This window comes from Sturnira hondurensis, unplaced genomic scaffold (genome assembly GCF_014824575.4).
Source record: "Sturnira hondurensis isolate 20B ecotype Veracruz unplaced genomic scaffold, ASM1482457v3 Scaffold0018728, whole genome shotgun sequence".
Classification (NCBI taxonomy): domain Eukaryota; kingdom Metazoa; phylum Chordata; class Mammalia; order Chiroptera; family Phyllostomidae; genus Sturnira; species Sturnira hondurensis.
The window spans coordinates 17466271-17485942 of record NW_028091359.1 but is presented as its reverse complement, the minus strand read 5'-3'; the positions used below and the strand labels follow the sequence as shown (position 1 = coordinate 17485942).

Sequence of the window (19672 nt, the reverse complement as noted above, 5' to 3'; positions counted from 1 at the left end):
GGCATGTGCGAGCAGCGCCGGCGGGCGGGGGCGGCGCGCCCGGCGCGAGGGGAGCGGCGCGGGCCGCCGGCGTCCTCGCGAGGCGGCGGCGGTGGCGACGGCGGGCGTCGTGTAGAGGCCCCCACCCGACCGGAGAGGAAGCGGGCACTGGGTGGCGCGCCTCGCTTCCCACACCCCCGCACACAAAGACGACGCTCGGCTGAAGGAGCAGGCGCCCGCAGCCGGCGCGAGGGCGCACGGGGCGCGGAGCCCCGGAGACGCCGCCGGTACCGCAGGGACTCGCTCCCGCAGCCCCTGGCTTCCCGCAGCCGCATACCCCGGCCCTCAGCCCGAGCTGCGGGCGAGGGATGCGGGAATGCTGGAAAGAGAGGAGGGGAACGCGAGTGCCCAAGGCAGAGCATGTTAGAACTCGGCCCCCGCGGCATTATGGGGCTTGTAGTCCACCTCGTGGAAATGGGGGTGGCGAGGGGCTGGAGGACGTCCCATACTAGCTCCCTCGCCCCGTGAAAGCGTGGGGGAGGGAATCAAGCCTGGCGGAAACGGAGGCAGCATCCTGATGCCAGGTGGACTGGGGCGCAACCCCACCCAGTAGCGTTTTGCTTTTTGCTGGGTAAGGATGGGATACAGGCCTCGCTTTAGCACTGCGGGGGGGGGGGGAGTGGGAAGGTGTGGCCTTTAGGATTGAGTTTGGGTACCAGTGGAACGAGAGAAGACATCCGCATTCTCAGAAGAGTGACTGATGGGGGACTCCTGAGAAAGGTGAGGGACATTAGTACTAAGGGTTATTGGAGCAACCAGGGGTCTGGCACCTGAATTATTACAGAGTTTTCCCTGCCCTTTTATAAAATTAAACTCCATCTCCCACACTTGACATTGGAAAGAGAATGTCCACTTAGACTGGGCGGACAGTCGCCTTTCATCATATACTGCCCTTTGCAAGGACCAGAGTGGGGCTGGGCAGAGAAAGCAGCAGGTGGCAGCTACCAACCTCCACCCCCTTGAGGTCCCCTTAGGAGGGGAAGTGACTGATACCAGAGACTGTCTCCTTCCTAAATAACTCCAGGGCAGAAAGATCCTTCCAGAAGGGTCCCTGAAGATGCTGTGGTAAAAGTGGATTTGGTCTCTATGACCACCATTGTAAGGGCGGGAAGGACCTAGATGCTTGGTCCAACCCATGGAGGGAGAAGGGACTGGGATGTTAGTGGGACCTGAGTTAGAATCCCTCCTTATTAATCGCCTAACTTGAAGCAAACTGCTTAAATTTTTTGGCTTCTGAGACCACTCACCTCTAAAATGAGACTGGAAACTACTTCCTAGAACAAGCTAAGGATAGCAACTACCCTGGGAACGGCGCCGCCCTCTGCCAACTAGGTGGACTGAGACAGGTGGTGGGGACCAGGCATAATGCCTTGATTGAGCCCACCTTACAAGATCGGAATACGGAATTCCACACCAGCCCTACTTGGAACAATCTAAGAAGTGTTTGTGTGGGAAGTGCTAGCAAAAGCTTGCAAACTCTCCGCTCCTTTCAGGCTTCTTTGTGTGGTCTCTTTTCCTCTACACACCCTCGGTACCAGGCCCAGGCGGGCCGGGAAGGATGAGGAATGAGTGTACTGCCTCGCCCCTTTCTCCAGCCTGGGAGGAGCCAACTGGCATCTTTGGCAGCCGGGAACCTCTGCCTACCTCTGCCACGAGGGGTCAGCAGAGTGTCGTGGTTGCATCTCGAGTTGAGGAGGGGGCTGGCGAGGGAAAGGGGCCGCTAGGAGTGGCCGGGAGAATGCCAGTACATTTCCTTATTAAATTGTTTTTAGAACCTTGTGTGTGATTTCTCTTTAACTGCTCTGCTTCCTGAACTGGCAACATCTCCAAAGGGAAATCATGAAAACCCTTTTATTCCCTAGTTCAGGCCTAGGCTGTGGCAGGGCTGGGGGCTTCTGGGACAAAGTTTGGAGAGTGGATCCGTGTCTGGGTCACTCTCAGGTAGTCCTGGGCCAACCGGGAGGTAGGGCGGGGAAACGGAGTGAATCACCCCTTTTCCCCTGAAAAATCCTGGAGCTCAAGGAAGGGGGAAGCTCAGACTAGACTGGGAACTATGCCCTGGGCAGCTGGTTGTCTTTTTGCCAGGCAGCCATGCATAAAGGAAACCTAGGTCGTTTTTTCTTCGGCCTGCGCGCTCCAGCTGCCACGTGCTCGAGACGCGCCCACACAGGAGAGAAACAAAGACAACCAAGCGATGAGGCTGCCGGCAGCCGCCTCGACATTTAATAAATGAAATTCCATAGCTTCATTCTTCAGGGGGTCAATCGGGTGAATGGGCGGCCACCGCCGGTCGACTGTGCGCCCGGTTTGGGTGGCCAGGCTACCCCTCCCGTTGCCCGGGCTGAGGTCACCAAGCCCAAAGACCAGTCTTGGTGCGGGTGCAGCACCGGGCGGTAAATGGTGTCCCACCCCCGACCCCACCCCTCGAGGTATCCTTGCTTAGAGAAACCTCGCCAGCCAGCGTCTGGCTGTGGAGGAAAGGGAGGCCTTCAAGATTTCTTTTCAAGGTGTGATTTTAAAAATATCCCGTGGATCGCTATTTCAAAAAATCTTGTCAATCCGGGCTGCAGGGCAAGGCGATGGAGGCAGCTTTGCATGTATTTCGGGTGGTGTGACTCATGAGCATTACTTTGTCTCCCCCTGGGAAGCAGCCTGTCCACCCACAAGTCACTGCTGCCCTGGCACCGCTGGGATAAAATCGACCAGCTCAGGCACCCCTGCCCAAGGACTACCCCCACCCCTCACCCTGGTTACTGAGCAGGATCCTGCCGCTTGGGAACTCTCTCCTAATCGTGTCACCACTGACCTGCCCCCCAAACCTGGTCCTGGGAACCCTTGCTCGGCCCTCCACCCCCACCCCCCGCCCCGCGCCCGCCCCAAGCAGGGTGCTCTGGCTTTTCACTGCCGCAGGTACGGGGGCTGGGTGCACGCCAGGCACACGTGTTTGGGGGAGCATGCTCAGTGCACGGGTGCACCCACGTGCAGCCTGCGTCTCAGCTCCCTGTCTGCACCCCGCCAACCTGCCCAGTCTCTGTGTGAAGTCCAAGAAGAAAGGCTGCCACAAATATAAAAGTCCCTGCGTATTATATGCACATGCCCTGGACACAAGCCTCTGGTGGCCCGGAAACACTGTGGACGTATACCAGACGGACGACAAGTGGACATTACTGCACACAGGCACAGTGGTCACTCCTCGGGAGGTCTATAAAACACCGCCCAGATTCCTTCCTCTCTGGAGGCAAACATTGAGGAAGGATAGGCTTATTCTTATGCCGGAAGTAGGGAGTTCACTGCATGACCTCTCTGGCACCTGGACGTCCATATTGTTGGCTGTGTGCACAGTCAGCAAGTGTGAGTGCACACACACCTGGACACACAGATGTGGACACCTGGGGGACCAGGACTCACACTTCGCTCAAACGAGATAAGCGGATACACCAAACTACAGCTCTCTTACAGGAGAAGGTGCTTGGGCCTCCAGCTCCTTACTCTTGTCCCTGATTCCTGGGGACCACTGTCCTAGAGCCGGAGGAACCGGCCGCCCCCCACCTCGCAAGTGAAGGGGATAGGGCTGACTCACACTGCCTCCGGGTCAGGGAAACGCGGGAGCAGGGGCAGGGCCGCAGCGACACTGTACGTTGGAGCCTGGCGGTGGCCGCGGCCCCTTTAAGCGCCCCCGCCCCTCCCACCCGCACTCCCAGCTTCCTTTCTCCTGGAGGCGCGGCCGGCGAGGCGAGTGTGCGGGCTGCCCCTCCCCCGGTGGGCAGGGCCTGTGCTGCTTCCTGCAGGAGCGGCTGGGAGCCGCGCTAGGGGCGGAGAGAGCGAGCGCGAGTGGCGGCGGGGCGGCGCGGGGTGGCGCGGGGCGGCGCGGGGCGGAGGGCGCCCGAGGGCGAACGGGCAGGCGGGCACGGCGGGTTCCGGGCCAACCCAGGGGGCGGTCGGTTGGCCGGGGCGCGGAGCCTAGCCGGGGCCTCGCCGGAGCCGGGCAGCAGGGACCGCCGCCGCCCGGGCCCGCCGCCCGCGCCCCCCACGCTGGCCCAGAGGGCTGGGGCCGCGTCGCCGCTGAGGATGTCCCGGAAAGGGCCGCGAGCGGAGGTGTGTGCAGACTGCAGCGCCCCGGGTAAGCAGGCCCTGGCCGGGGGCGGGACCGCGTACCGAGGCCGCCGCTGGCCAGGCGGGCGCCGGGGCCTGGCGGGAGCGCTTTGCGGGGCCAGAGGGCGGGGTGGGGCTGGGGGCTGCGGCCTCCAGCCTCGATCCCCACCCGGGCCACTGCGGAGTCGCGTCCTTGGCGGGAGAGCCGGGCTGGGGGGCCCCTATTTCCTCGCATCCGCGGACAGGCGAGGAAGGACATTCCCCGCGCCGCCTCCCACCCCTCAGTCAGAGGGAGGCGGGCAGCTAGCTGCCCCCCGCCCCCATCTCAATATCCAAACGGAAGCGCCAGCCTAGGGTGGCTGTAGGGCTGTGGTGGAGGCCGCCAGGATTTAGGAGGTGGGGGCAATTGTGGTTTTGTGTCATTTTAGTGCCACCCCCGCGTCTTGCACCTGCTGCTCGTATGGTCTGCTGGCCCGCTGGGGTGGTGGAGGGCAAGGGGCAGAGAGCTGGGCAGATGGGCCGAGGGGAGGGGTGTCTTGGATCCTGTTTCCTCCGGAGCAGATGAGGGGGTGGCTACTCCTAGAACTCCCTGCCCCTGGCTCCCAAGGCTGGGGCTCCTTGCAGGGCCTGTTGTTCAGGGCCAGTGTGAGCCTAGGTATCTTTCCAGGAGGCATCCCCAGGCCGCCTGGTGACTGGGAGCAACTAGATTCGGTTTTTCCTGTGCCCCAGTAAGGCCGGCTTGGGAAGGTGAGCTTGGCATTGCCCCAGCTTGGGCACAGACCCCTCCCCTCCCGGTCCCCCAACCCAGCCTGACTAGAAGTGATGAGGGGTATCTAGATTCCCCAGGAGACCGCTGGCTTCCTGGCCTGCCTCTTGGCTGTACTGGTTGTACTGCCTCATTTACTGTGGTGTTTCCCTTCCCAGGAGAGTCAGCTCCAGGCTGATATGAACCCCCTAACCTGCTAAAGAAGTGAGGAGCAGTGACCCAAGAGGCTGCTCCTTTCTGGAGTGTAAGGACACTGCCAGTGATGGGGCTCAGCCACTTGCCCGGGGAAGGAAGCCCTGGCCCTTGTCCACCCTCTTTCTTTAGAAAAGCAGCTTTCTCCCTGTGTAGGCTCAGGGAGTCTGTGAATTCCAGGCCAACCATGGGCAGACTTAAGCATGAGGATATGGGATGCTGTTTCATGGGCCCCTAACTTCAGTCGTCCTTTGGGCGGAACAGGACCCTAAGAAAGAGGTTGGGACCTACAGATGCTGTGGTGGCTCCAAACTAGAGTGTTGGGGCGCTGTGGGTGCCCGGCAGAGGCACTCTGTGGTGGTTACCACCCTGAGGCCTCCTCTAGGGGCATGTCATGATCTGGAGGGCTCTGAAGCACCTGGCTAAGGTACCTGTCCCCACCCCTAATGATCTGGAAACTCATCCCCTTGCCCCAGCTGCAGGCTGGTCTAGGGATAGAAGGGCTGAGAAGAGAGCTTGCCTTCTGTGTGTCTGTCCCAGGCTGTTCTGCACCTCTGCTGGGCTGTCATTGCATGGGTTGTAGCGGGGAGCAACCTGGGCTGGGAGTGGTGGTGCATAGCAGATAGTCTTTCAGGGGAGCCTAGATTTTTGTGTTGCCTTTTTTCCATCCAATTCTGCGACCCATGGCAAACTTTGCTCACTCTGGGCCCAAGTTTCCTTAACTGTGAGGCAAAGAGGTTGGAACAGAAATGGTTTTTGAGGAGTGTCCCATCTCCAAATCTGTGGTCCCAAGGGCTTCAGGGACATAGGGCAGCATTAGAAAAGCAGTGTCTTTTTTTCCATTACATTTGCCTGTTTGGCGGAAGCCTCTGAATGCCCCCTGGGCTCGGGGAGGAGTGGTGGGTGTCTGATGGGTCGGACGGCCCGGCTCCTCCCAGTGCGTGTTCCACAGAGGCACTTGTGCCCTGGGCACCTCCTTTCCCCGATCCTGAAAACGAGCCAGGAAGAGGCAAATGGTGAGAAGGTGAGGATGATGAGGTGGGCAGGGCGAAGACAGTTTCACTCATCACCCCACCCCAGCACCTAGCACGGTGTCTGGCACATAGCAGGCACTCCCCAAGCGTTTTGACGCTTGTCAGAACCCTGCTGGCTCCTTGGGTCTACCCTGTACCCCACCGGACAGTGCGTGGTGCAGCATTCTCAGTCTGGGGACCGTAGCACCGGAGGTAAAAGGCTTACAAGGAACCAGCCATCTAGAGCCCAGACCCAGAGCCACCCTCCCGTGTGTGCCTCGTACCCAGAGTCACAGGCTTCTCTCACTGTGATAGGAGCCCTACAGTCCCAGCTCTAGGAATGGGGTTGAGGCTTTTTTGTAGTTGGTTAATTTGGGGGGGTCGTGGGGATAAAAGAAAAGGTGAGATGCGGCCTGACTCTGAAGGCCTCTGTCCTCCCTCTCTCCCAGGCCTAGGCACACAGGGTGAGTGCGAGCATGTTGTGAGGCCGCTGCACATGGCATGGCTGCTGGGGGCAGCCGGTCAGGTGGCCTCGGGAGTCCCAGGGAGGGCCAGGGGTCAGGAAACCCGGAGAATCCGTGTTCTCCCCTCCCTTCGCCTTCACTCACCCAGCAGACCTGGCCTGCTCTCAAGGGCCTGCTCCTCGCCCCATGGGTCTCACTGCAGCCCAGGTGCCTCGGATGAGCAAGGCCGGCCACCAGATGAGGACACTGGGGGACCTGCAAGCTCACTTGTCTCTTCATAATGTAGATTATCGTGGGGTAGGTGACTGGTGGGCTTTCTTCCTCTTCTACTAAGATACTGCTTAATGCACAACAAAGTGCCCCCTCCTCACTGCATAGCTGATGAGTTTCTGCATTTGACGTAGCTGTGTGATCACCACTCCAGTGGAGAGGTAGCGCATTTCTGTCACTCTGCGGGGTTTTCTTGCGGCCTCTCCCAGTCAACGCCCCCTAAAGGTCACGGCCCTGCTGACCTCTATCCCTGTGGATTACTCTTACCCGCTTTCAAGGTGGTGGGCTTCTCTCTCTTTCCTAATGAGGATCTGGTCCCCAGCCCAAGAGAGGCTACTTGTTATAGCAGAGGCCACTAATGGCTTTAAGTGGTGACATGTACTTACCGTGGTAGAGGCCTCCGTGGGTCAGCACTGGGTGACCTTATCCCGGGACCCCACCTGCCACTTCACTTGCCCTCACAGGTCAGACCCCCACCCTGACTGGAGGCAGAAGTCCTGGAGGAGGACTGACAGGTCACCACACCGCCTAGCTTTTGTGTTTGCTGTCACTTCTGCCCCAAGCTTTGTCTAGGGACCTTCTTTGGGACAAGGGTCCCTTTAACCTTGAACTTTGGCAGCCATTTGAGTTTCAGAAAGTCTTCCTGGCCCTTCTGCTTAGAAACTGGCCTAGGTGGGGCTTGGGGGCTCCTGCTTGGGTTTAGGTACAGCCCAGGGCCCCTAGGCAGAAGGAGAAGGTAGTAGGGTGAGCTCGGGCTTCTCCTCTGTGTCAAAACTGAGCTGGCACTAGTGTGCCCCAGATCAGGACAGTGTGTCCTGCCCAACCTTCCTATTTCAGGTCACTGTGGAGGAGAGGGAGGACCCCTCCCTTAGCCTTGGGGGGTGCCAAGCAAAGCTTTGGCCCACATCCCCCAGTTCCTGGTCTCTTGGTCACTGCCATGTTCAAGGACTTGCCATGTCTGTCTGGCCAGTCCTAGGCTTGGCTGCTCTGGAAGGGCCATGGGTCTGGGGTGGGGGTGGAGGCCTCGGGCGGCCCCTTTATGATCCTGGCCTGGGCGGCTCCCCATTTACAGGAAACCCCACCATTTCAACGAGAGGAATTTAGGCTGCGTCATTTCCAGCTTCCTGCCTGGGCTGCAGGAGGTGGCTGAAGGGCAGACCCCTGACCCAATGGTGTTTGGGAGGGAGTGGGGGGCTCTCCGTACCTGGAGCGCCTCACTGCTCAGGTAGAGCCACACGGGAAGTCTGCCTTCGGACAGCAGTCCCGGACCTTTTTGGCACCAGGGACCAGTTTCATGGAAGACAATGTTTCCATGGACCAGGGGAGGAAGGGTGTTGGGGGAACGGTTTGGGGATGATCCAGGCCCATTACATTCAAGCTCTCCTCCTGCTCTGCAGCCCAGTTCCTAACGGGCCTGGGCTGGTACTGGTCTGTGACCCAGAGGTTGGGGGCCCCTGCCTAGGCCTCCCCGTCTTGGCACAAATAGAGTTTCTTCCCCTTGGGCCCCTGGAATTAGTCCCCCAAGAAAGTGTGTGCTGAGCACCTTGTGTATTCCTGTTGCCTTGTTTGGGGATCCCTAAAAAAATCCCTGGCCCAAAAAGCTGAGCCCCTCTTCCATTTCCTGTTTCCACGCTGTGAGGGGACTCTCGCCATGGGCAGAGCCCTTGCAGCACTCTGGCTGAGGGTCTCCTCACATTTCTCCTGGGAACTTTGAGGGAGGTCGTTTCAGGGAGGGGTCTGAAAATCACCTTCTGGTTGGAGAGGCTCTCATTACCCCTGAGTGCCATGGGGCAGGGCTGAGAGGCAGCCCCCCTGCCCAGGACAGGGCTTCCTGAGACAGGCGGGAGCCTGCACAGAGCGCAGTGCCCTGCGAGACAGGCTCCCTGCCCCCACTCTTCAGTGGCACACAATGGCTGCTTTCTCCCCCGTGACCTTTCCACAGCCTGAGCTGTATGCAGCTGTCTCCTCCCCCTCTCCCAAGGGGCCTAGAGTGGGTGGCATCTCCCCTGCCCTGGCCCCCTTCGTGTTTCTAAAGTTCACTTTCCTCCAAGGAGTTGAGCGTGCCTCCCGGAGCCCTCGCCCAGTGGGGGCTGTCCCCTTCAGGGGCAGCACTTATGGACCTGGTGTGTCTCTGGCATCTAAGTGCTTGGGTCCACATAGTGTTCATCTCGCTCATTAGCTGTGTGACCTTGAGCAAGTGCCCTAACCTCTCTGGAGCCACTTTTTCAGCAGGGGTACCGTTTCCTGCCTTGCCTGACAGTCGTGAGAGGCGTCACGCACACAGCACCCCGTGGTGAACTGTGGGCGCTCAGTCAGCATTAGTTCCTTTGCTCTCTCCTTCCCTCTTAAGAGGGACTCCATCAATGATGGTGACAGGAGGCTCAGGCATGAAAAGGCCTCTTGCCTGGCAGGATAAGGGCAGAGTCAGGAGCCCGTGAAGGGACACAGTGGGTCAGGTAGGTGGGCCAGTGGCTCCAGCAGAAGTCTGGGTGCAGGAGAGAATGTTGCACTGACCTGGACACAGGAGGAGTTTCTCGGGCTGAGTGGTGTGTAACCATCAGGGTTGTGTCCCCTGGGGCATTCCTGCCTCCCTGTGGAAGGGCTGTGGGACTGTAGTGGACTGCAGGACAGAAAACTATGATTGCTGAGCAGGCCCTGGGGACCACACCTTCCCAGAGGAGCAACGACATGTAGGAAAGAGCGTGGCTGTGTCATTTACCAGCTCCGAGCCTTGTGGGAAATCCCTCTCACTGCCTGAGCTCAGCCCCCTCATCCATGACCTGTGCCTGCTGATGCCCCAGCTCCTAGACCTCTGGGGGGCCCAGGAAGTGAACATGTGTGGGATACTAAGCATAGCGCTGGCCCTGAGCGGGGCCTAGGGGGTCTTGCCTGTGCCTGGCTGTAGCTGACCCTTGCCCCCACCCTGGCAGACCCTGGCTGGGCCTCCATCAGCAGGGGCGTGCTGGTGTGTGACGAGTGCTGCAGTGTGCACCGGAGCCTGGGCCGCCACATCTCCATCGTCAAGCACCTTCGCCACAGCGCCTGGCCTCCCACACTGCTGCAGGTATGGGCCTGGTCAGTGGTTCCTCCTTCCTCACAGAACATGCCGAGCCCAGGCACATTTTCCTCATACTGACCTACACACCTGCCTAGACTCAGCAGCTCCCAGGGGCACCCACCCACCTGAGGCAGAGCCTAACCTTGACCCTTTCCAGCCATCCACTCATCTAAGAGAGGAGGCATCCGAGACTGGAGTCAGACAGATCCGGGCTCTCGCCTTGGCTCTGTCACTTACTGGCTTGTAGCGTTGAGCAGGTCGCATAACCTCTCTAAGCTGTGGCATGCTGGCCCTGTGACCTGAAGTTCTAAACGGGACACACATCCTTGGGTGGGCTGACTGCTTGGAGGTGCAGCAGTGACAGGCACACAGTAGGTCCTTTGGTACTCCTTGCAGCCACACTGGCTGTGGCCAGTGCCCAGCACCCAGTGGGCTCTCGCACTTGGCATCTCCTCCCTGCAGATGGTGCACACGCTCGCCAGCAACGGGGCCAACTCCATTTGGGAGCATTCCCTGCTGGACCCTGCGCAAGTGCAGAGCGGTCGGCGCAAAGCCAACCCCCAAGACAAAGTCCAGTGAGTCGGGCTGGAAGGGTGGTGGCAGGGGCTGCACAGTCTGGGACATGGGCCTGGGAGGTGGCCGGATGACTAGCCGCTCTGCTCCTCATTTCCTCCTGTGCACCCCACGCAGCCCCATCAAGTCAGAGTTCATCAGGGCCAAGTACCAGATGCTGGCATTTGTGCACAAGCTTCCCTGCCGGGATGATGACGGGGTCACCGCCAAAGACCTCAGCAAGGTTTGAGGGGCCCTACACTGGGCGGTGGGCCACTCTCTTCATCCAAAATGCCCCAAAGGCCTCCCCTTCTCCCCGAAGACCACTGAACTGGAGGCCACAAAGGCAGCCAGGTCAGGCGAGAATAGTGTGCATGGTGGAGCAACAGACTTGCTCCATCAGGCTGTATGTGGTCAGGGCCCCCCAGCTCCCAGGTGGACACAAGGCTAAAATTCCCCAGCTGCCTCCCAAAAGTCAGAGAAGCTTCGGGCAGTTTCTTAGCCTCTCAGAGCCTCAGTTTTCTCATCTCTACAATGGGAAAGAAGTAGCAGCACCTGTCTCACAGATACAACACCTATTGCAAGTGGAGCACGCAGCACATGGTAGACAGTGACTGACAACAGCTGTTATTAATCGGTACTAACTCCTAGGGGGACCCCTCCGTCTTCCCTGACACCCTAACTTCCACTGAGCTCTTGGAGCTGTAGGCGTCTCAGGTGCTGCCTGTTCTAGGTGCAGCTTAAGGCAGGGGTGGGAGGGCCCGAGTACACGCGGCTGTTGGACACTCCCACTCCCTGCAGCAACTGCACTCAAGCGTGCGGACAGGCAACTTGGAGACATGTCTACGCCTGCTGTCCCTGGGTGCCCAGGCCAACTTCTTCCACCCAGAGAAGGGCACCACCCCTCTGCACGTGGCTGCCAAGGCGGGACAGACGCTGCAGGCCGAGCTTCTTGTGGTGTATGGGGCTGACCCTGGCTCCCCTGATGTTAATGGGCGAACACCCATTGACTATGCCAGGTGAGGGTCAGCAGAAGGGTGATGCTTGGCTGGGTGGGGGGAGTGGGCTGCTGCTGCAGGCTGAGCCATGCCCCCTCCCCACAGGCAGGCGGGGCACCATGAGCTGGCGGAAAGGCTAGTTGAGTGCCAGTATGAGCTCACTGACCGGTTGGCCTTCTATCTCTGTGGACGAAAGCCTGGTGAGCAGAGTGTGGGGCAGGCCTTGCTGGGCCAGGCAGGTGGGACCCAGACACACCTCAGCAGCAGGTGCCATGGTGACAAAGCCGGCTGGGGAACAGTGTTGCTAGGCAACTGGCTCCTGTGAAATTGCTGCAGGCTCTGGGCTGCAGCACATTGGGTAAGGAGTGGGGGTGGGCATAACTTCCAGCCAGCTCCCAGGGCCTTTGGGGGTGGCCTGCTCTCCTCCCTTTCCCCTGACATATCTGGGTGCCAAGCCATGCTCATGGCAGTGAGGTGGGCTTCCAGCTACTAAGGCCCACTCAGTACCAGTGACTTGGCATTTTTATTTTTGTTCAGATCACAAGAATGGGCATTACATCATCCCACAGATGGCCGACAGGTGAGTGCCCACCTGATGTCCCTTCCCAGAGGCTGTTAGAGGCCATGTGGATGTCTGACCCCCAGAGCCCCCAGCCCTCCACTTCTCTAGGCTTTAGGGACTTGGGACCCCTCCACTTTCCCACCCCACTCCCTTAGGGGCTGGAAGAACAAACGTTTCACAACATCTGATCCTTCCTCCCTAATTCTGGGTCCCAAGGCAGGTGAGATGTGCTGATTTAGCACATGGCCAGCACAGCCTCCTGTCCAGAACATAGTACTGAAGTGCAACGAGCAGTGGGTCGCTGGGTTCTGTTTTCTACTAAAATCTTTAGATAATCCTCTGCACTTCAGTGAAAAGGTGGTGGGCTCCAGGGATTTGACTAACACCAAACTTTGTTAGTCATATCCCTGGTCTCTGTGGTGTGCTCAGAAGTTGGACAGGGGCTTGAGAGCAAGGCATGGCACAATTCAGGTGTTTCTGCCTCTGATCTGAGAGGCCTCAGGTGCCCAAGCTATGGGAGACAGCCCCGAAGCCCTCACCCCAACTTACAGGATGGGTGCTAGTGCCACCTGGTGGCCGCCTGTGATGGCCAAGTCTTCATGCCAAGCTGTGCCTGCTGGCCTAGACGGGGAGACAAAAGACTCCCTCCTCCTCCAAAGACCAGTGTGGGCAGATGGGGATCGGCTGGTCGGGCATCTCAGATTCCTGAAACCAGACTTCCTCTGTCCTGGAATCCTGACTCCCCCCTACTTCTTTGCTCTGATTCTGCCTGTGTGTGTGCCTGTGTGTGTTGTGCCTGTGTGACAGGGGAGTGTGGCAAACACATTTGGGCATGTACTCAATGAAGTGTTAACTGAGCACCTTCGCAGTGTCAGCTGCTGTTCTTGGCACGGGGACACAGAGGTAATGCAGACAGGATCCCCGCCTTTAAGGAGCTCACAGTCTAGAAAGGGAGACATCCTAGTCAGACAGCTGTGGTTCAGTGTGGGGAGTACCGCAAGAGAGGCGGAGGTGTAGACCTTAGAAATGCTGCTCCGGGAACTAGAAGCAGTTGGTGAGACGAGCATATGTGAGAGGCCAGGAATCCCAGGAGCAAGACTGGCATAGAGACGGAGTGAGAGAGTAGCCAGTCCTGTGAGCCCTGACAAGAGCTGTGACCATCCCAGGGGTAGAGGAGTTCTAAGCATGGATGTGTGGAGCCAGCTCTGCTGCTTAATGGCTGTGTGACTTCAGGCAGGCTACCTAACCTCTCTGAATCTTAGTTCATCTTTTCTGGTAATGAGGGCAACCATACCTATCTTTCTGGGCTGTTGAGAGGATTAAATAAGGTGATGCATGCAAAGCACTTGGCATATTTTTAAAATGAGCTTTTTGTTGAAGGGTGCCATACATCCTGCTATTACTGAGAAGTTTTGCCTTGGCTGGTGTGGATTGAGCACCAGTCTGTGAACCAAAGGTTTGCCAGTTCAATTCCCAGTCAGAGCACATCCCCAGGTTGTGGACCAGGTCCCCAGTAGGGGGCACACAGGAGATAACCACACATTAATGTTTCCATCTTTCTCCTTTCTCCTCTCTCTAAAAATAAATTTAAAATCTTAAAAAAAAAATGTTTTTACAGCCAGGGTAGTGCAGCCAGACACATCAAAAACATCATCCTGGGTGCTAGGTAGGAAACATGATCGTAGGGGCAAGAAGAAATGATGGAAGAATGTGAGAAAGGGTGAGGGAGGTTTCAGGTGACTTCCAGGAGCTGCGTCAGTGCTGGGTGAGTGGGTCACTGAAAGTCAGAGTGAGCCAACCAGGAGCAGGCTGAGGGGGGAAATTAGTTCAGTTTTGTACATTCTGAGTCTGGCGCACATGCATAGATGGGTCCAAGCTTGACGTGGGAAGGCATGTGCTGCCCTGCTCCTGGGTAATTGCTGCCTCTGTCCTGTTCTTCCCTCTGCTGCCTTCCTCTGGACTTAGATCTCGGCAAAAGTGCATGTCTCAGAGGTATCTGGTGTCTGCCATGGGAGCAGGCTCTGGAGGTCGGGTGGGACAAGGTGGCTCTTGGTGTGTGGCATCTGTGTCTTGTCTCCCTGGGATCCCTGCATGTTTGGGAGGTCACTGGCAGGGGCCTGGCCACCTCTCATGCCTGGCCTCTCCCTTCTTCCCCATTCCCATCTCCCTCCTTGCCCACAGCCTGGACCTGTCTGAGTTGGCCAAAGCTGCCAAGAAGAAGCTGCAGGCGGTGAGTCTGCTTAGACCCCTAATGCTTGGAGCTGCTCCCATTTTGAACCCCCCTCCCCGCCTGCCGCGTTGCTCCCCCTTACTCTGACGTGGTGCTGTTTTCCAGTCTTAGACCTGCTCTCACTGTGTTCTCTCCAGCTTCCTCTTTTCGGCTTCTCCACTCCTTGTCTTTTACCCTGGCTCTGCCTTTCAAAGGCTCCCAGGGCCTTGGCTCCATCTCTGCCTAGACCAGCAGTAGCTTGGAGCTTGGCAAGACCTGGGCAGACCCCTACCCCAGGTTCCAGTTCTGAGACTGTGGGGGCTGGGTGGCATAAGGGAAACAAGCCATTTCCCACATATGACATCTGGTGAACTAGCCCTGTTGGCAGTGGGGGCTGTTTGTTCTGACAAAGCCTGTACCCACCTCTGCCTCCAGCTCAGCAACCGGCTTTTTGAGGAACTTGCCATGGACGTGTATGATGAGGTGGATCGAAGAGAAAATGACGCTGGTGAGCTGGGGGTGCACCAGAGGCTTTGGGCCGATGGGACAGAGCAGCCGCCTGCCAGGGGAGGGCTAGGGCCTGGTGTGGCTCTCAGGCACTTTCACTGACACTAAGAAGGGAGCGTGCCTGGGGTTGGTGTGCTCAGCAGGCCTGCCTAGAAGCCAGCTGTGCACCACCCCCTCCCGGGGCGGCTTCCCCAGCTGGGCAGAGTGCTGAGCTGGAGGCCTGAGGCCTGCTCCTCCCACCCCACCCCACCCCCAGACTGGGGCTCATCTCTGCTCTAAGGACCTCCCATTTTGGCTCTCTTCCCAGTCCTGCTCCCGCCCCTTCCTCCCATCGCTCCTTCCTGGCCACAGCCAGATTCCAGCCCCAACTCAGCTCGGCCTGGCTTGACAGAGTCACCTTGTTCTGTCACTCAGTCCCCTAGCTGGCCTTGCCCAACACCTGTCTGAGGACCCCTGTTTTGATCACCAAGCTCAGTGGGCATGGGGAGGAGCTAGGAAGGCTGTGTTCGGTGCTCCCCCAGTCCACTTATGGGCCTGGCCACTCTGGACAATCTGCTCCCTGCTCCTCCCCCACAGTGTGGCTGGCTACCCAGAACCACAGCACCCTGGTGACAGAGCGCAGTGCTGTGCCCTTCCTGCCTGTTAACCCTGAATACTCAGCAACACGGAATCAGGTGAGGAGTCTTGGTGGGTTGGCCTGGAGCTGTTTCCTTCCTTCCTTTCTGGGGTCTCCGGCTCAGTGGGCCCTGCCCTTCCCTACTGGCTATTGTCCGGAACAGCCTGTTCTTCTCCACCCCCTGGCCAAGGCTTCCCTCCAGGCCCGGCTGACACTGAGATTTGGGAGAGGCTGTTCTTTTGAGCACTTGGTGAGCAGCCCCTGGAGGTTGGGTTCCTGCCTCTTCTGAGAACCAGACCCCAGGCTTCTGGGTCTTTGCTAGACCTCACCTCTGTCCTGGTCCCGTGAGCCGGGCTGTGTTTTAGCTGTGGTTAGAGCAGGACAGCAGGAGGCCCCTCATGCCTGTCTGGCCCTTTCTCCTCGCAGGGGCGACAGAAGTTGGCCCGCTTTAATGCCCGAGAGTTTGCCACCTTGATCATTGACATTCTCAGCGAGGCCAAGCGGAGACAGCAGGGCAAGAGCCTGAGCAGCCCCACAGGTAGGAAGGGTAAGGATGGAGGTTCGGGTGGTGGGCGGTGTTCCAGGACATTCCCTTTCATGGCTCCTTTTCTGGAGCAGCATGATAGATGGGTTGTGTGGCTGAGCCGTAAGTGACAGGCCTGTGCCCTCAGACAACCTCGAGCTGTCTGTGCGGAGCCAGAGTGACCTCGACGACCAGCACGACTACGACAGTGTGGCCTCAGACGAGGACACAGACCAGGAGCCCCTGCGCAGCGCCAGTGCCACACGGAACAACCGAGCCCGGGTCTGAGCACTGCCCCTCCCTGGTTCCTCCCCAGGCCTCCATCAAGGCCCAGCTCTCTCCTCTTGTAGCCCAAAGCCTGGGGGACAAGTGGGCTGGTCACAGCTTTGAGAGCAGCCCTCTGGGGGCATTTGTCTCCTGCCCCTGGTGTCTGACTGGCTTGTGTGTCACCCTGCAGAGCATGGACTCCTCAGACCTGTCTGATGGGGCCGTGACGCTGCAGGAGTACCTGGAGCTGAAGAAGGCCCTGGCTACCTCCGAGGCAAAGGTGCAGCAGCTCATGAAGGTCAACAGTAGCTTAAGTGACGAGCTCCGGAGGCTACAGAGGGAGGTGAGGGCTGCAATCTCGGTGGGAGAGGGGGCTTCCAGGGCCCCCGTGGGGAGATGGGACTGGTGCCCGGACCTCTTGGAGTTTCTGACACCACTTTCCTCTCAGATCCACAAGCTGCAGGCAGAGAATTTACAGATCCGACAGCCTCCTGGGCCAGTGCCCACGCCCCCTCTCCCCAGTGATCGGGCAGAACACACATCCATGGGGCCTGGTGGGAGTGCCCACCGCAGGGATCGCCAGGCCTTCTCCATGTATGAACCAGGCTCCGCCCTGAAGCCCTTTGGGGGCCCACCTGGGGATGAGCTTGTCACCCGGCTACAGCCTTTCCACAGCACTGTGAGTTGCCAACTCAAGGCGGTGGGGAAACAGAGCTGGCTCTGCCCCATGGCCCTTCGTGATACCCACTGTGCTAACCCCCAGGAGCTGGAGGATGACACCATCTATTCAATGCATGTCCCGGCCGGCCTTTACCGGGTAAGCAGTTCCTGGCGCAGGTGGGTTCATTTTTGCAAATAGGTTCTAAATCTCAGTATGTGCCAGGCTTTGTGCTGGAGGCTTCGTGCACAGGGGTGGCTAGACGTACACAGTTCCCACCCTCTTCCCCATGTACGCGGAAGCTGGAAGGTGGGTGACGAGGAGGAGTGACCGACTCCAGCCCTCCTGGGTTTCAGATCCGGAAGGGGGTTTCAGCCTCAGCGGTGCCCTTCACTCCACCCTCCCCACTGCTGTCGTGCTCCCAGGAAGGAAGCCGCCACACGGTAACATCTCATCCCCTGTGCTGAGGGACAGGCTGAATGGGATGTGTGCAAGCAGGTGTTGGGGGGCGTGTGGGTCTGAGAGTGTGTACCTAACCTACTGTCCTTCCCTGTACCTTCCAGAGCAAGCTTTCCCGCCACGGCAGTGGTGCTGACAGTGACTATGAGAACACGCAAAGTGGGGACCCTCTGCTTGGGTGAGGCACACAGGTAGTGGGAGGGCATCTGAGGGCACAGGCGAGCGATCTCATGCCTGAAATGTCTCTCTAACCCTGGGCCTCAGACTGGAAGGAAAGAGGTTTCTAGAGCTGGGCAAGGAAGAGGACTTCCACCCAGAACTGGAAAGCCTGGATGGAGACTTGGACCCCGGGCTTCCCAGTACAGAGGATGTCATCTTAAAGACCGAGCAGGTCACCAAGAACATTCAGGAACTGTTGCGGGCTGCTCAGGAATTCAAGCATGACAGGTATGGGGATGGGATGCATGTTCCCGTGGTCTGTGGGTTTGCAGAGGGCCAGAGAGGGACCAGTGTTCCACTCCATTGTCCTGGGGACCTTCCCTGAGAGCCCCCTAATTTATTTGTTCCCCTCCCCCTACAGCTTTGTGCCCTGTTCAGAGAAGATCCATTTGGCTGTGACTGAGATGGCCTCTCTCTTTCCAAAGGTACAGGGGCCAGAGAGAGGAGCAGGATCGGAAGGGCCTAAGGGTGGGGCAGGTGTAGGGAATCTGCTCCCTGGGTGGAGACATGGATCCTACCCAGCCCTGACCGAAGTTCACGGTTGGAACTACGAGGCCCAACTCCCTCCTTCCTTCCTCCAGAGACCAGCCCTGGAGCCTGTGCGCAGCTCTCTGCGGCTGCTCAACGCCAGCGCCTACCGGCTGCAGAGTGAGTGCCGGAAGACAGTGCCTCCGGAGCCTGGCACCCCTGTGGACTTCCAGCTGCTGACTCAGCAGGTGATCCAGTGCGCCTATGACATCGCCAAGGCTGCCAAGCAGCTGGTCACCATCACCACCCGAGAGAAGAAGCAGTGACCACTCTCCCTGTACCCTCACCTACACCCTGGGACCTCACTGGCTGTGGGAGCTGGGCCACTCCGACACTAATCCCCACCCCAACAGAGCCGCTGGCACAAGTGCCCTTAGTGCTGCCACTCTCCCCTGGCAGCCAGGTGCCCTGGTGCCACCCCCTTCAAGCCCCCAAGGACGGGGAGGTGGGGTGGCAGGAGCTTCTGTCCCCCACATTCCATGCACCTCCCCCTGTACATAGCATCTCCTCCCCTTCTAGCGTGCAGGGGCCCGTACGGCATCACTCCCAGCCCCTTCTGCCCTCCAGGGCACCCTCAGCAAAGGGTCAGGCGGGGACACTCCAAGTGGGGTGGTTCTCCCTACATGCATCCCCCCCATGAGCCAGTTCAGTCCTACTGGGGACTGAGTGGGGGCATCCCCCTCCTTTGTACATAATCTCTGTGGATGTAGCCACCAGCCCCCATGCTGCTCTCCTTCAATGCCAAACGGCCCCTGCCTAGGGCATAGGTGCCAGCCTGTGTTCCCGGGGTCCCCAGCAGCAAACACTGGAAAATCCGTTTTTCCCCCTCTCTTTTACCCCTTAATGTTAACCTCGTGGTAACTGAGTGTCCCTGCGTGCCTGCGTGCGAGTGTGCGGGGCGGCAGTGCCGTTCCAGAGGCCTGGCCAATGTGGAGTTGGAGGGGTGAGGGGACCAGAGCAGCAGGACCGGCATTGGGGGTCAGCCCCCCTCACCCATCCTAGGGTCCAGGGACTGCCAGAGTAACCAGCTGGGGTCCTGCCCACTGCCTCCCCTCATTACTCCCACCATTTGTTCCCCTTCTTTATGAACTTAAAATGGAAACCACTTCCCTCCATCTCTCCTCCCCCTCCCTTGTGGAGCGGGAGTGTGCTGGCTCGGGCAGGGAACTGAGCACCTGAGCCTGGGGCTGGCTCCCCGGGGTCCCTGACTCAGCTGAGGCCCCTCCCTATAACCTCTGAGAGGCTAGCACCTGTGCCTGCAGTGTCTGGGTACCTGGAACCTGGGCTGCAGCCTGCGAAGGCTGGAGAGGCAGATGGCAGGGCCCACCAGCTCTTCTCCCTATCCTGCCTCTGTCCCCAGGGGCCAGGTTCTACCTGTGTGGTGGGTGGGCTGACTGTCAGGATGTGTATCATGTACATTTGTATCAAAAATAAATAAGTGACCATGTGCTGTTTCTGGTACTTAAAGAATTGAGGGTAGGGAGTCTGGGAAGGGGGCAAACGTGAAAGGGAAAACAGATCTGTTGTACTCATTGGCAGCATGAAGCCAATGAGTACAACTGTTCCAGTCTACATACTGCGGATGGGAAGCCCTCCCGTTGTCTCGGAGAGGAGCTTGGAGTAGTACCACCACCCACTCCACTCCCCACAGTGGTGGGAGGGGTTCCCCCACACTCCTAA

At 58.8% G+C, this 19672-nt stretch overlaps 1 protein-coding gene across 2 annotated transcripts; it reads left to right on the top strand.

Annotated features, from left to right (window-relative positions):
- Positions 1-3920: 3920 nt before the first annotated feature.
- Positions 3921-19439, top strand: GIT1 (GIT ArfGAP 1). Of its 2 annotated transcripts, XM_037069863.1 has the most exons (21): positions 3921-4159; positions 9767-9900; positions 10357-10469; positions 10585-10690; positions 11248-11465; positions 11550-11644; positions 11982-12024; positions 13972-13998; positions 14188-14236; positions 14651-14723; positions 15299-15396; positions 15765-15876; positions 16010-16143; positions 16319-16471; positions 16577-16807; positions 16892-16945; positions 17143-17229; positions 17350-17423; positions 17510-17692; positions 17826-17889; positions 18046-19439. In XM_037069863.1, exons 1-21 carry the CDS (start codon positions 4108-4110, stop codon positions 18256-18258), a joined length of 2313 nt encoding a protein of 770 aa, XP_036925758.1. In that variant the 5' UTR covers positions 3921-4107; the 3' UTR covers positions 18259-19439. The 2 variants fall into 2 exon arrangements, with proteins under 2 accessions (XP_036925758.1, XP_036925757.1); XM_037069862.1 differs by lacking the exon at positions 13972-13998 and having other exon boundaries at positions 4016-4159.
- The last annotated feature ends 233 nt before the right edge of the window (positions 19440-19672 follow it).